Source organism: Mustelus asterias, chromosome 17 (assembly GCF_964213995.1).
Source record: "Mustelus asterias chromosome 17, sMusAst1.hap1.1, whole genome shotgun sequence".
NCBI classification, from domain to species: Eukaryota; Metazoa; Chordata; class Chondrichthyes; order Carcharhiniformes; family Triakidae; genus Mustelus; species Mustelus asterias.
In genome coordinates this window covers 66,159,939-66,175,282 of record NC_135817.1, presented here as the reverse complement: position 1 = coordinate 66,175,282, position 15,344 = coordinate 66,159,939, and the positions used below count along the sequence as shown (strand labels likewise).

General features: G+C 40.2%; 1 protein-coding gene across 1 annotated transcript in view; it reads left to right on the top strand.

Annotated features, from left to right (window-relative positions):
• Positions 1-2,196: 2,196 nt before the first annotated feature.
• Positions 2,197-15,344, top strand: part of LOC144506073 (T-box transcription factor TBX19-like) — a 48,727-nt gene continuing 35,579 nt past the window's right edge. The window contains exons 1-2 of the mRNA XM_078231890.1: positions 2,197-2,340; positions 10,650-10,864. Coding sequence (XP_078088016.1) covers positions 2,197-2,340; positions 10,650-10,864 — 359 coding nt within the window. The remainder of the gene's footprint in view (positions 2,341-10,649; positions 10,865-15,344) is intronic.

Below are 15,344 nucleotides of genomic sequence, written 5' to 3'. Positions count from 1 at the left end.
GAATTTGTTACAATATATATTTTTGAAGGTGACAAGAATGTAGTCTTTTTTAACACTTCGACCAGAAATATATTTTCAGTTAATTAGTAAGATAATTACTTGTATTTCATCAGGTGTCAAAGGGCTGACGATTTGCTCTCATCAATATTTCTCTCCTCGACAAACGTTAAAATTGCCCCTTGTGCGTCTGAAGAAAAGTATTCATTGTATTTACTTCTCTACAGCAAAGGAGTTGGATGTCCAGGAACAACTTCTGTAATGCTGGGGGGGCGGGTGGTTTGACATGCACCCCTCAGTTACGAAAAATTGCTTATACCAGTCATTAGATGTGTGTGAACAAATGTCTGATCTATTTTTCTTTACCAAATACATGCTGGAGATAAATCTTTCTGCAGGCGACATACCTGAAAAAAGTTGCTATGTCATTGCACAATTGATTACCCTTTAATTATTTGGAACTGTAATCATTCTCATGCAAAAACTCTCAGTTCATATGATCACAAAATAATTATACCTGAGACATACCATTCGGCCCATCTTAGCTCCTTCACCAGAAAGACTCCCCCAGCATCACCCGCTATTTGAACAACCAGAAACAGGAAACGCTGGAAAATCTCGGCAGCTCTGAGATTCTCTCTCCGCAGATGCTGTCAGATCTGCTGAGATTTCCCAGCGTTTTCTGATTTTTTTTCAGCTCCCAGCATCCGCTGTATTTTGTTTTTATTTGAACAATCAATAGGCTTTTAATCCCAGGGTTTCATTGTGCTAACTGGAGGACTTTTGATTTCAAAGTTATTTCATTTTCTACTAGTTGAGGTGAAAGTTAGCTGGATCAGCGTGACCAGAGTAATTTCCACACTGGATCAGCGTGGCCAGAGTAATTTCCACACTGGATCAGCGTGACCAGAGTAATTTCCACACTGGATCAGCGTGACCAGAGTAATTTCCACACTGGATCAGCGTGACCAGAGTAATTTCCACACTGGGTCAGCGTGACCAGAGTAATTTCCACACTGGATCAGCGTGGCCAGAGTAATTTCCACACTGGATCAGCGTGACCAGAGTAATTTCTACACTGGATCAGCGTGGCCAGAGTAATTTCCAGACTGGATCAGCGTACCCAGAGTAATTTCCACTCAGGATCAGCTTGGCCAGAGTGATTTCCACACTGGATCAGCGTGGCCAGAGTAATTTCCACACTGGATCAGTGTACCCAGAGTAATTTCCACACTGGATCAGCCTGACCAGAGTAATTTCCACACTGGATCAGCGTGGCCAGAATAATTTCCACACTGGATCAGCGTGGCCAGAGTAATTTCCACACTGGATCAGCGTGGCCAGAGTAATTTCCACACTGGATCAGCGTGGCCAGAGTAATTTCCACACTGGATCAGCATACCCAGAGTAATTTCCACACTGGATCAGCTTGGCTACAGTAATTTCCACACTGGATCAGCCTGACCAGAGTAATTTCCACACTGGATCAGCTTGGCTACAGTAATTTCCACACTGGATCAGCGTACCCAGAGGAATTTCTACGCGTTGTTATCTTGAGCATTGCCACAGTCAATTTCGGCCACATAAGTAATTCAGTGAATGTGTTCAAGCACACTTCAGCCCCATTCAGGCTTTGATAGTGTGATCCAAGGTTGAAATTGTGGGTTAAGTGAGTGCAGTAAGGTCGTCTTCTCAAACTCCAGAGCCAGTCTCCAAGACCCACTATCACTGACAGTGTGCACCAAACTGGGCATACCTTTATCAATAAGTCAATGAGTTAGGCTATTTTTCTTGTCCCTAAACCCTCCGGCCACTTTCTGAGTGACCAAACTGAGTTCCTGTGAACTAAATGATACCAGAAAATCCATGTGTGTGAAATTACAGGCAGTGCTGACAATCCCAACACAACCAAAGCCTTGGGGAGGGCTAGAATGTTACCTGGGATGAGGAACATTAGTTACGTGTAGAAGCAAGAGAAGCTGGGATTGTTCTCCTTGTATCAGAGAATGTTAAGGAAGGAGGTTTCAAGATGCATTCGAAATCATGGGATCTCAATGTACAGCTCAGGTCCCTCTGAAGGAGAGATGGGTCGGTAGATAGAGATCATCAGAAGTGTTGTGCAATTAACATGTAAATGTCTAAATTCCAACCAACGTCCCAACCCAGATGATTCTGCTGCTGTTATCCCAGCGTTAACATATGGGAGAAGAGGATTCCCATCTGGATCAACCAAGGCTATCGCTGTCCTTGACCAATGGTGTTCCCAACAAAGAGTTGGAATCCTCTGCTACAACTACATCAGGACCACGGGAATCAGAAGGCATGGGGGAACACCAAGATGCTGTATTGGACAACTGCAACTGTTTAGGGTAACCTCATCCTCCCATTCAGATGAAAGGTCGGACATGGAGAGAGTCCTTCAGGCGTCGCAGTCAAAGTTCCCTTCCAGGGAGAGTAGTTCTTGGGTGACTGAGGACCTGGTGGACTCAGGCAATCTTGCAGGATTTACAAAGGTACTCAGTGTTGACTTCCACACTGTTGGCAGTGTGAACAAAACAGAAATGGCACACACTTTTATTAGTGATTCTTTTAAATTCATTCATGGGACATGGGTATTGATGGCTGGGCCAGCATTTATTGCCCATCCCTAGTTGCCCAAGGGCAGATTTCCGTCCCTAAAGTACTTTAGTGACCCTGATGGGTTTTTCTGACAATTGACAATGATTTCATGGTCATCAATGGATTTTTAATTCCAGAGTTTTTTAAACTAAATTTAAATTCCACCATTTGCCGTGGCAGGATTTGAACCTAGTCCCTGGAACATTAGCTGAGTTTCTGGATTAATAGTCTAGCGATAATACCACTAGGCCATCACCTCCCCAATAGATTGATTGAAGGGAATCAGGAATAAAAGTATAATGCGCTTAGGAGTCTTATTTTTCAATTATTTCCTAGTTTCTGTTTTACTTTATGCTCAAGACCGAAAAGGCCGTTCACCTCATTAGGTTTGATCTTTTCCCCTCCATAACCTATAACCTGTTTTGCTGTGGACTCTGCCCTACTTATTTAATCATCCAGGCACAGTTCTACTTGATTTCTCCAAATCCCAGGGGTAATTGAGAATAAAGGTCTGTACTATCTTACGAATGCTTACATCAGGTAATCTGGCAGCTTGTTATTCCCAAGTCTACTCAATTGGAAGATAAACGGTCAGTTTGCGCACAGCTTGTTATTCCCACCGCACTTGAACCAATTTGTTGCATTGAGTCATCTATTCCTAAATTTATCTCTTATTCTAGGTCAGATATTTATCTAATTTGATTGTCAATGCCCGCACCCAGGCATTTTGCTCACATAGCGCCATGAAGAATAACAATATTGCCAAAATCTTAACGTCGTGGTTCTGCTCTCGCGGTTCAATCTTCTTATTGACAAACTCTCCAGTTTGTTAGTGCCCATCAGGCAGAGACAGCTTCATTGGCTCAGGCATGTCTGCAGGATGGAAGATGGTTGCACTCCCAAGGACTTTCTGTACGGCGAGATAGCTGGAGTGAGATGGCTAATTAGATACCCAAAGTTCCACTTCAGGGATGCTTGCCATCATGAGATGAAGACCCGAACATCGACTATCGCCCCTGGGAGTCACCACTGATGACAGAGGAAAATGGTGATACCTCTTGTGGGCCTGTGTGCGCAATCACAATGACCAAAGGCTACAGAAGCTTCGTAACAGATGCCAATGTCAAATACAATCCCCCAGAATGACACCTGGTAGCTTCATGTGTGGCACTTGTGGCTGAAACCTACCTCTCAGGGATTGGCCTTGTCAACCATAAGCAAGGGTATGCCATATGAAGACACCCCATCTGAAAGGATCTGTTTGCAGCGTGTCCATCACTCATCAAAAATGGAAGGATACCACCAGCGATGATACTGATTGCAGAGTGTTGGAAGAATAGATTAAGATTTTTCATAGATAGGCAATATAGAAGTTACTTTTCAGTGTATCTCTTCATACTGTGCATGGTGAAGCTTTCAATAAATAAATCATGATGGTTGGAGCTGTTTTAAGCTGTTCATTTAGTTACACTGCTGTCAAGAACTGTTAGCATCTAGAGTAGAAATCCAAACATGGAGCAATCAACCAACAAAACTACACCACATAATTTCATGCTTTAAAACAAGAACTGTTTAATTATTTTGATATCCAATAAGATAAACACTATTAACTTAACACTATAACTTTAAAGACTTATAAACTCAGTTCTACTTTTTATTTCTCCCCAAGAGTTTCCTCTTTCCTTGGGTATGCAACCATCTTCCATCCTGCAGACAGGACTGAGACAGTGAAGCTGCCTCTGCCTGATGGGTGCTAACAAAACTGGGGAGTTTCTCAATAAGTGTGATAGGTAAATATTGCAATTCCCATTGAAGTACATCTAAATGCAGTATAATGAAATCTTGAAAGTTCATTCACTCTTCCCAGTACCAACCCTCCCAGAATTTATTTCAATTCTCCTCAGTATTCCAGCATTCTCCAAGGTTTATGCTGATCCTTCCATTAGCTTTTGACTAAGCAATCCTTCAACTTTTGTTCAAGACTTCACAGCGATGGATTCTTTAGCTACATGTCCTGGCTTTGGACATAAGTAGCCTGTTCACACAGCCTCTGGACAGCTTTTTCTAAGCTAACTATTCAAACTGACTGCTTTCTACCACAAGGTTCTGTGAGGACCACTGTAGACTTTTCCACTAGCTTCAAGCTAGACCAAATGTTCCAGCTGTGTTTCCCTCATGAAACTCAAACTGAACTGTTACTTCTGTCAGCAAACACACACAGAAAAAGATAAACATACGAGCCTTCTAACCAAGGCTGCACCCTGAACCAATATTTCTATGGTAATGTGGAATGCTTTGGAATGGTTCATTAGAAATGCAAACAAATTACTTTACCTTCAACATAACATTCTGATTCTGTAACTCATTGAAAAATGTTATATTTCTAATGGATTACAGGCTCCTTAGTTCCATTACAGGCTTACAGAAGCATCATTCCTTGTTCATTTATTTTCACAATCAACCCTTGTAAGACAAACACAAGTTAGCTTGTCATTGTAATTACCTCCAAGCTTGTTTGAATTGCATTTACTACAGGGTTGTTTATCAATTTCTCAATTGGATACCTCCATTTTCTACAGTTAAACTTTAATTCGTGAAGTTAGATGTTTTATGCTAAAACATATAAATTATAAACTAGATCGGAGTTAAATGGTGGCGTAGGGCATAGCGTGTCAGATTGTCAACCTCCTAGCTCCAGTGGTTCGAGTCCCGTTGGTGGTAAATAGTGTTAATCTGCTGCGGCTTCCCACTTCAGCATTGTTAACATTGCCATGCTCACAGAAACCAGTGAACTATTGATTTAATAGAACATAGAACATAGAAAGTCACAGCACAAACAGGCCCTTCGGCCCACAAGTTGCGCCGATCACATCCCCACCTCTAGGCCTATCTATAGCCCTCAATCCCATTAAATCCCATGTACTCATCCAGAAGTCTCTTAAAAGACCCCAACGAGTTTGCCTCCACCACCACCGACGTCAGCCGATTCCACTCACCCACCACCCTCTGAGTGAAAAACTTACCCCTGACATCCCCCCTGTACCTACCCCCCAGCACCTTAAACCTGTGTCCTCTCGTAGCAACCATTTCAGCCCTTGGAAATAGCCTCTGAGAGTCCACCCTATCCAGACCCCTCAACATCTTGTAAACCTCTATCAGGTCACCTCTCATCCTTCGTCTCTCCAGGGAGAAGAGACCAAGCTCCCTCAACCTATTTCCCCCTATTGATTAGCTTTCTTTCCAGTGAAAGCCGGTCTCCCAACTGAGCACTGACATTTTGGGCGGCACGGTAGCACAGTGGTTAGCACTGCTGCTTCACAGCTCCAGGGACCTGGGTTCGATTCCCGGCTTGGGCCACTATCTGTGTGGAGTTTCCACATTCTCCTCGTGTCTGCGTGGGTTTCCTTCAGGTGCTCCAGTTTCCTCCCACAGTCCAAAGATGTGCGGGTTAGGTTGATTGGCCATGCTAAAAAAAAAAATTGCCCCTTAGTATCCTGGGATGCGTAGATTAGAGGGATTAGTGGGTAAAATATGTAGGGATATGGGGGTAGGGCCTGGGTGGGATTGTGGTTGGTGCAGACTCGATGGGCCGAATGGCCTCTTTCTGTACTGTAGGGTTTCTATGATTTGCAACAGTTTGCTAAAAGAATACAAAGAAGTAATACAGCAGGCATTACAAACTGCAATCGGCAGTAATGAATAATTTTTAAATACAAATCAGAAACAGCCAAACATTCAACTACTAACTTTTTATCCTTTGAACATTTGTAATTAGCACTTCCTCTACCTCTGGCTCAACCAGAATCAAATTACAATGGAATTTAGTCCACCATTCCACCACTAAAACTGTCTTTATTACCATTTTTAATTAATTAGCTGTAATTAATTCTTTAACAGATTAATGTATCATATCAGCAAAATAAATGGAAGAATTCGTGGAGTATGAATTTTCTTCTGAGAAAAATATGCTAAGTTGGGTGTGAGTTGTCAGGTCAGACCTCTCGTCTTTTGAGGGATATTTTTCATCCTATCCACTGGTCTTCACAATGTGTCCTCTACCCTTATCATGTCATCTAATAACCGATTGCAACTTTTTTTGTATGGAAATCTTAGACATTAACATCTCCCAAACCGAAACTGTAAGGATCACATTCTGCATTAAATGTTACAAAATATGTAAGCAAATATTATGTACTGGATCTGTGCATTGACTGACGGTCCACCTCAACATTGGCATCCGCCTGAGTTATATTGCCCTTTCCGAACTAGAAATTGGAGTTGAAATCCTCAAAGATCAGGTATGGTTCTTCCATTGGCACTATGGATTCAGATCACAGAAGTGAGAATACAACTGATGCCATTGTTAACCTTCGGGATTACGCTCCTCAGTCATCTGCATCCAAGCTCCATCGGTGAAAGGGATCGAGTCTTGCATACAGCTTACTCAATAATGAATTACCGAGCGAGTACGAATTGTACCTCTGAGATAAAAAAATCAAAAATATGTCCCAATGGTTAATAACAAGCAAGGTATTGTTGCATTGACTGCTTTGGCAATGGGTCGTCTGGACTCAAAACATCAGCTCTTTTCTCCCTTTACAGATGCTGCCAGACCTGCTGAGATTTTCCAGCATTTTCTCTTTTGGTTTCAGATTCCAGCCATTGTAATTTGCTTTAATTTTATTGTTGCATTATGTCCGCCTTTCCTCTGTATCATCACTACTGTTCCATTCCTAACTATTTGCTATTCTGCAGAGAATGCTGGAAAAACTCAACAGGCCTGACAGCATCTGCGGAGAGAGAATAGAGCAAACGTTTGGAGTCAGGATGGTCATCTAGACTCGAAACATTGGCTCTATTCTGTCTCCATAGATGCTGTCAGACCTGCTGAGTGTTTCCAGCATCTTCTGTTTTTGCTTCAGATCTCAGAATCCGCAGTGATTTTGCCTTTATGTTATTTGTTATTCTATCTCGGTACAATGATAAATGACCAAGGCACTTGCAATGTCACCAGTAACAGAATATGGAACTAGACATTTGATGGACAAAATAATGAGCAAATTCTGGGCTATTTCTGTGGAGACGGTTATTTTATATTGATACATCATCATTATATGCAAATGATATCTGGATAAAGGTGTAGCAATTATGGGATCTTTGGCCAAAAAAAAGCCAGCTCTGACGATGGGTCATCTAGACCCAAAAGGTTGGCTCTATATTCTCTCTCTACAGATGCTGTCAGACCCCGCTGAGATTTTCCAGCATTTTCTGTTTTTGTTTCAGATTCCAGCATCCGCAGTATTTTGCTTTTAAAAAAGTCACATCATGAACTGATTGTCCCGATGCCTAGAAACAGGCACGAAATATTGGAACAAAAAAGGAACAAGTTTCTCAAAGCATTAACTATGTTTATTGGCGAGGAAGTACAACGATTATCCCCAAGACTTTACGATTCTGTACTTAACTAAATCAAATTCTGCTGAGATTATTGACCTGCTCCGTTTCCCTCCCCACAGATGCTGCCTGATCTGCTGGCTAGTTGCATCATTTTGTTTTAATTTCAATGTGCTTCTCGTGATTTAATTTTTTTTTCTCCACACAATGCTACCCCGTTTGCATGACTCCCAGAGATAAATTACCCCACATCCTGCTGAAAACTGTCAGGACACTGAGGCGCCTACTTGGTGCATTGGTGATGTTCCCCGAGTGGGTTTAAATTAAACGATGAGTTTTCTTTTTTCAAACCCGTTTCGTGCGTTCTCTTCATAATCTCCTACTCTTTGTGAAAGATAATGAAGGACTGCTGCTACAAAGGATGGCTAATGGGACAAAGCGGGGTTAGGAAGGTAAAGTATCACAGGTGACCCGGAGGGAATGAATAACTGTGAAAACGAACACCAAAGTCAGAACATTTAAAAAAAGAATCACCAGGTGCTGTTTTAATGAACTGGCGATAGATAATTAAAAAAAGGAATCATACAAGTGAGGTCTGCAAATACCATATCGAATTAGCATAAGCTAATGGTGTAAGATAGGCCAATATATATATATATATATATATGCCGGTTAATAATCAGCTAAAGAGTATTCTAATTTAAGACCAATATATACTGGTAAATAATTAGTTAAAGGATATTCTAATTTAAGACCAATATATACTGGTAAGTAATCAGCTAAAGGATATTCTAATTTAAGACCAATATATACTGGTAAATAATTAGCTACAGGATATTCTAATTTAATACCAATATATACTAGTAAATAATTAGCTAAATGGTATTCTAATCCACTATTATGAATATCCTATTATGTCGATTCTTAAGAAATTATTAAACCTCTATTGCATGTCCTCGCGGTACTAAACTCAATATTGGAGCTTTAGATGAATAGGGTGCCCCTTGGTCATCCGTGAGCTGAAACACAAAGTTAAAACTGATCGAAGGCAGAAGGTGCAGGGGAGTTCAGTTCTATCTACAATAAAATAAACGTGAAAATTCAAATACCATTCTCCTGTGCTGCAGAAATTAGTTTCCATGTTTAACCAAACACTGAACGACAGAAAACACAGCACCCAGAAGGGCTGAATGCTCAGTTCAATACTGATCTCTTTCGCTCCTGGAAAACAAGGGATCACAATCTAAAAATTAATTCAGCAACACATTGCATTAACTGAAATGATTTGTGATTGTAAATAAATATCGCAGTTAAACGCACAGAAAGTCTCCAGTTTTAACAATAAGATACGACTATATGTATGCAATTTACGAATATTACCTGTCAGCATCGTGTACAAGTATTTGCACCATGCCTTGGATGATTAGTGTTCTGTGTTTGTTTCAACTCAATTAAACGCAGGCAAAATAATTTGGTATAACTGCACATAGTTCCGTAAGGGAGGTTTGCGATGAAAACTGCACTTTATTAAGTAACTGTATACATTGCGTACACCAAACGTGTTAAGCACACATCAATAAGACAGCGTTAAGTTAGGAGCCTTTGATTTGGTGATATGTCAATGGGAAATTGTCAATGGTTGTGATCATTAGAAATTCTTCCCACTCTCGTTTATCAGAAACTTGTTAGTGACTTTTGTTTCGGATTCCTTTGCACCTCCGTTTCCATCAAATCTACATTAGTTCAAATGAATCTGGAGGATTGGATGTGCAAAGCAGAATGGGCTTTCTTTGTCGAATTTGTGTCACTGAAGTAGGTTCGTGCCTCTAATTTTTCAGGTCTGGTCCACCAGGTCCTTCCTACGTAGTTTTTGTTTAGGTCCGAGCACTGTGAAACTACATGTGGAACTGGGTATCTACCGGTTTGGACAGATATGTTCTACTTATGGCGAAGCGACAACATCACCTCATGTTTTATGTCTACGGATATGATACATATTCACGTATCATTCTCGCACATATCTGTTTGAGTCTATTACATTCTATGTATAATTTATAAAGAGGCCACACGCTACCATCGTGTAATATTGCAGTCAAGTCACTCAAATCACTTCACATAAATGGAAATCAATCGAATAATATAAAGCAAAAGAATTAAAGTGTTTAAATAGAGTTTAAGACCTTCGTTCCAAAATAATTGCCATATTCAATTTAACAATTATTTTTCATTTTCAAAAGTATATTTTCAGAGGAAGAGGAGCATGTAACTAAATGCAGTCTGTCATTAGATGCTTTAGACATTGTAATTTTTATTATTAATCTAGCTTTGAATTGTTTAGCTGTACTTTAAAAACTGCACATCCCTGGTCGGAAGTAACTAACTGTGGTGAGTTCATTCTAATGGCAATGGGTGTCTGTTTGCTGAACTCCGGCTATACCATTGAGTGAACTGTAACCGTCAGTCTGTGCAACAACTGATATTAATACAAAGAAACCAATAGCAATTAGGGTGAACATCATGTGACAGGAGAAGTCATTGCTGTAAAGTTTATTTAATCACCCATCCAATGGTCGGCTTTACTTAGAACCAGAATGCTGACTGACTAGTCGCAGTGTTAGATTGTCTTATTTCAATTTTAGTTCCAGCTCAGATTTGGCGGTCTGGCCAGCATGAACGAGAGTGAGGGCAAGAGCAGTGTGGCTCGGTTGCTCAGTGCTCTTGAGTGTGAGTTAGTGGCGGGCAGTGAGAAAGGAGATCCCACCGAAAAGCAATTGAAAGTCACCCTGGAAGATGCAAACCTTTGGCAAAAATTCAAAGCAGTCACCAACGAAATGATTGTCACCAAGAATGGGAGGTTAGTAAAACCATTGATCCAAGAAGGCTAAATGCAGATCATTTGCTTAATACGTGGAGATCCCAATTTGTGATTTCACAAGGGTTCCAGATGTTTTGAATTGCTGGAATGGAATAAATTCACAGAGGAAAGATGCTGTTGAAATTGCTATTAATAATGCAATAGTTTGAATAATTAATAACGTGCATTCAATAGGCAAAGTTCCACTGAGCTTGGTAACATATATTTGTTGTGAAATACATTAGGATTAAGTGCACTTTCTATAATGTTCACACTCTGGCTTCAGATAAAATTGTTGCATTAGGTTATCTTAGGAATGGATTTCTCATATGTTTGACAAATGTGGTTGTACTTTTGTTCTCTATGTATGCCCAATAAAATAAAGTTGTAGAAGCACTGAGGACTATTATGTATTTAGCCTGCACTTAGGGAATTTCCTTTATTTAATCTGCCATCATAAATGTTCTCAGTTTCTGTTCAGAGTCTCTTCTCTCTGTTTTCTTCCTCTCTCTGCTGACTTTCTGCATTTCTTTCCTTCCTTCAGGTTTTATTTTCTCCTTTTGATTTGCCTTCTTTCTATCTTCCTATTGTTAATATTACTTTTGTATTGTGCGTTTTCATTGAGTTCCTGGGATCTCTGTTCCAATCTGTACGCTGCAGGTTTAAAGGTTGTTAAGCTTCCCTGTGAAAATAATAATTCAGTACATATTGTCTGCAAATCTGTTCGACACTGATGGTATATTTCCACCTGTACCAAAAATCTCAGCTCAGCATTTCTCTGGATTTGCTTGTCCGTAGCTACTTTTTGACTAATACCCTTAAGGTACAGTGTTCAACCGTACTGAAGCCTGCATGATTTGGGAACATTTGTCTTTTTATAAATAAATCTGATTGCTAGGGTGCTTGTCTCATATTTTCTAATTTCTGTTAATGTCAGTGCAGATATCCCTATTGGGCTACTTGATGAAGTTCCCTTTTTTTCAATAAAATGACACATCATTGTTTCAAATGTAATGTTTCAAACAGTGCAGGAAGAGGCCATTCAACCCATCATTCCTGTTCTGATTCTTAAAAAGAGTCGCACTCCTCTTGCTCTTTCCCCATAACCCCTGTAGTGTGCTTTTTTTCCCTTCAAGTATTTAATCAATTCTCTTTTGTGAGTCATGATTGTATTTGCTTCCACTACCCTTTCGGTCAGAGCACCACACAAAATCAGTAGAAAGCATTAAACTAGCTCCTCCCTGGAGTGTGTCCTTTGAGGAATTGTCAACAAAAATAACAAAGGAAATATTTTAGCTGCAGGCTATTGGTGTGGCCTCAATAAGTTAATTTCAAAGATAAAGAGAAACATGAAGTCTTGATCAAATCTATCAAACACTTAATTCTGAGATTTGATTGAGATTGAGAAGTCCTGACGATTAAATTGTTTGCAATTATTTATATCTCTTTCTTAGACTATTTTAGAACAAGTAACCCTAACGGTACGTGAATTGGCATGCCTCAAAGTAGGGATGCACTTATGAGACCCAAAGCTGCAAAATTGAAACTCAAACAGTTCATCAAGTTAAGAAACTATCATGTATTTGAAATCTGTTCCAACCTCTTTTATTTCACGTAATATGGAATTTATAGAAGGTGGTTTTATTCCATTTTCAGGAGTTTAATGTTGGTGGCAGCAGGTATCATGTTAGACAATGATTGATTAGGTGAATGCAGCACTTGATCTGATCAAAGTGCTACTGTACCCCCTCATTAGAATTGCAACCATATTGAACTTTATGTCATGATAAAGAAAAATGGAATATCTCACACATATCATGAAGCAAAGTTAAGAGTTCTGTGTAACATACATTTCTGAGATATCTCTAACTAAAACCCATTTTACATTATAAGCTTTTAAGTTTCCTAATGGTGGACTTGCATTTATGAAATGCTTCCTATGTCAAAACAGATATACAATAAATTACTTTTGGAGTGGTGTCCATTTTTATGCAGGTAAATATATCAATCCCATTGGCAATACTTGAAGTGATGGTTTGGTTATTTTAGAGTTATTTCTGAAGTAATGTTCCTCCTCCAGTGACTCTAATTCGACCCCCACACCACTGCCCCCCCACCCCCCCCCCCCCCCCCCCCCCCCATAGACACTCTGATCTCGGGTTGTTACAGGATCTCCTACAACTGGCCATTAAGTTTGTTTCCAGTGTGACTCTGCTGCTGGTGAGGGTTGCGTGCAGATGGGTGGCCAAGTGGAGCTTCACTGAATGTTTGCATTGAGCAGTACTTGTGAACTGCTCAAGCCTGGTGGCACAGCGCCTCACAGCGCCAGGGACCTGGGTTCGATTCCCGGCTTGGGTCGCTGTCTGTGTGGAGTTTGCACGTTCTCCCCGTGTCTGCGTGGGTTTCCTCCGGGTGCTCTGATTTCCTCCCACAGTCTGAAAGACGTGCTGGTTAGGTGCATTCACCCAAACAGGCACCAGAGTGTGGCAACTAGGGGAATTTCACAGTAACTTCATTGCAGTGTTAATGTAAGCCATAACACTGTTCTCTTGTCCTGTCCGTCACGGAATCATAGCGGACCATTGACCTCAGGCGGGATTTTCCAGTTGTGGGGCGAGCTTGGCCAAAGAAGACAAAACGTTGTCTACCAGATAAACATGCTTGATTGAACAAAATCTAACCGAGAAGAGTTTCTGAAACAGTATAACTTGCGCAAATGGAAGAGTCAAAATAGTGAAGTTACAGCAGGGAAAAATCATGACAGAATCTTCGAACAACCTTCTCAGCTGGCTGACTAAAATAAATAAAAACAGGAAATGCTGAAAATGCTCAGCAGGTCTGGTAGCGTCTGTGGTGAGAGAAACTGAGTTAACTGCCGGAACTTTCCATTTCTACCTGCTGCGGGACTGGAAACTCTTGCCTGAAGTCAACAGACATTTGGCCGGTCGGTCAAATTTTCTGAGTCACCTATGATGATTCGCCCATGATGACTCGCATCACGGATGAGACTGTAAAATTTCAGCCAACGTTTCAGGTTTGTCTCAGAACTGAGAATAATTAGAAATGTAACAGTTTTTGAAGAGAGGATGGAAAAGAAACAAAAGGGAAGGTTTGTGGTGGGGTTGAGGGTAGGAGAGATTAAATGAGAAAAATATTGATGGTGCGAGTGGGATAAGTAGAGAAACAAAAGATGTGTCTAGGTGAGGTGTGAATAGTCAGGTGGCTGCTCTCTGAATGCAAAGTAATGAAAAAGAAATGAGGGAAAAGAAAAAAAACAGCTAAAGTTTACCAAAAGGTTGGATTTGAAGAATTAGAACATGTTAGGCCATGTACTGCACAATGCAAGGGCATATTGTGAATTTGGATGCACAGACCACTGCACTGGGCACAATTTTCCATCTATTAAAATTAATAATGACTTCCACAACTCCATTTGCAAATTGTACTGCTGTCATTCAAAGCTCTGTACAAGGAGAGCTAGTTTTTAAAAAATTAGCTCATAGTACAAAGCACGATGGAATTAGTTTATAGAATCTGCCATTGACAGTGCTTGAATGGAACCCACTTCCTAGCAATGAGGGGACACTGTGTTAATTTACAGAACAGCCAAATCCTTATCAATAATCCTTTGAATTCTGAAGAACAGTTTTTAGTTGTGGGGATCCAGTTGTTTACAACGTACATATGTTATAAATATGTATATGTATATTTGTGTGTGTAAATATGTATGTATGTATGTTATGATCCCAGTTGATGCTATAACTGAATGAAAAGATCATAGAAAGGAACCCTGGCTTAAAAGTCCTTAACTTTTACTTTTTCACTGGAGGAACAGAGACACAGGACTGCAAATTAGTTTTAAAAATAAGGAAAAAACATTTAGTAAACATGAAAAAATTGGATTATGAAACAATACTCCTTTACTCCCCCTTAGCTTCACAATTATGATAGAGTTCAAGATTAACATGATTACAAAGTACATTTTAAGATACTATGGTCTCATTAACACACAAAGTCCCTTTTAAACACACAGGATGACTGTGGTAAGACACACTCCTCTCTGAACCCCAGTGAATGTCTGTGGATTTCTCCTTAAAATCCCCCCAGATTTGTGGATTTCTCCTTAAAATCCCCCCAGCCACCTTGTCTCTCTGAACTCTGGCTGCCATACGAGTTATTTCAAATTCCGCTTTCAGAAGCCACACTTTCAAATCTTGTTTAAATTATGCTTTCCTTCCATCAAGGTTTCTGATTTTACATCTCTCCCTTCAGATTTCCGTTGTCTTAAATGCCAGCACCAATTTCCACAATTATTTCTCCCAAAGTGTAGTAATTTAGATATCTTTCTGGCCTCTCGCAATCCAATCATTTTTTCAACTCTGTGGCTTTACTGAACAGTAAACTGTTCTGGTTCCCAGTTTCCTTCTTGGAAACTTCTCATTATTTTTCTAGTTTCCTTAACTAGCTGGACTTTTGTTTA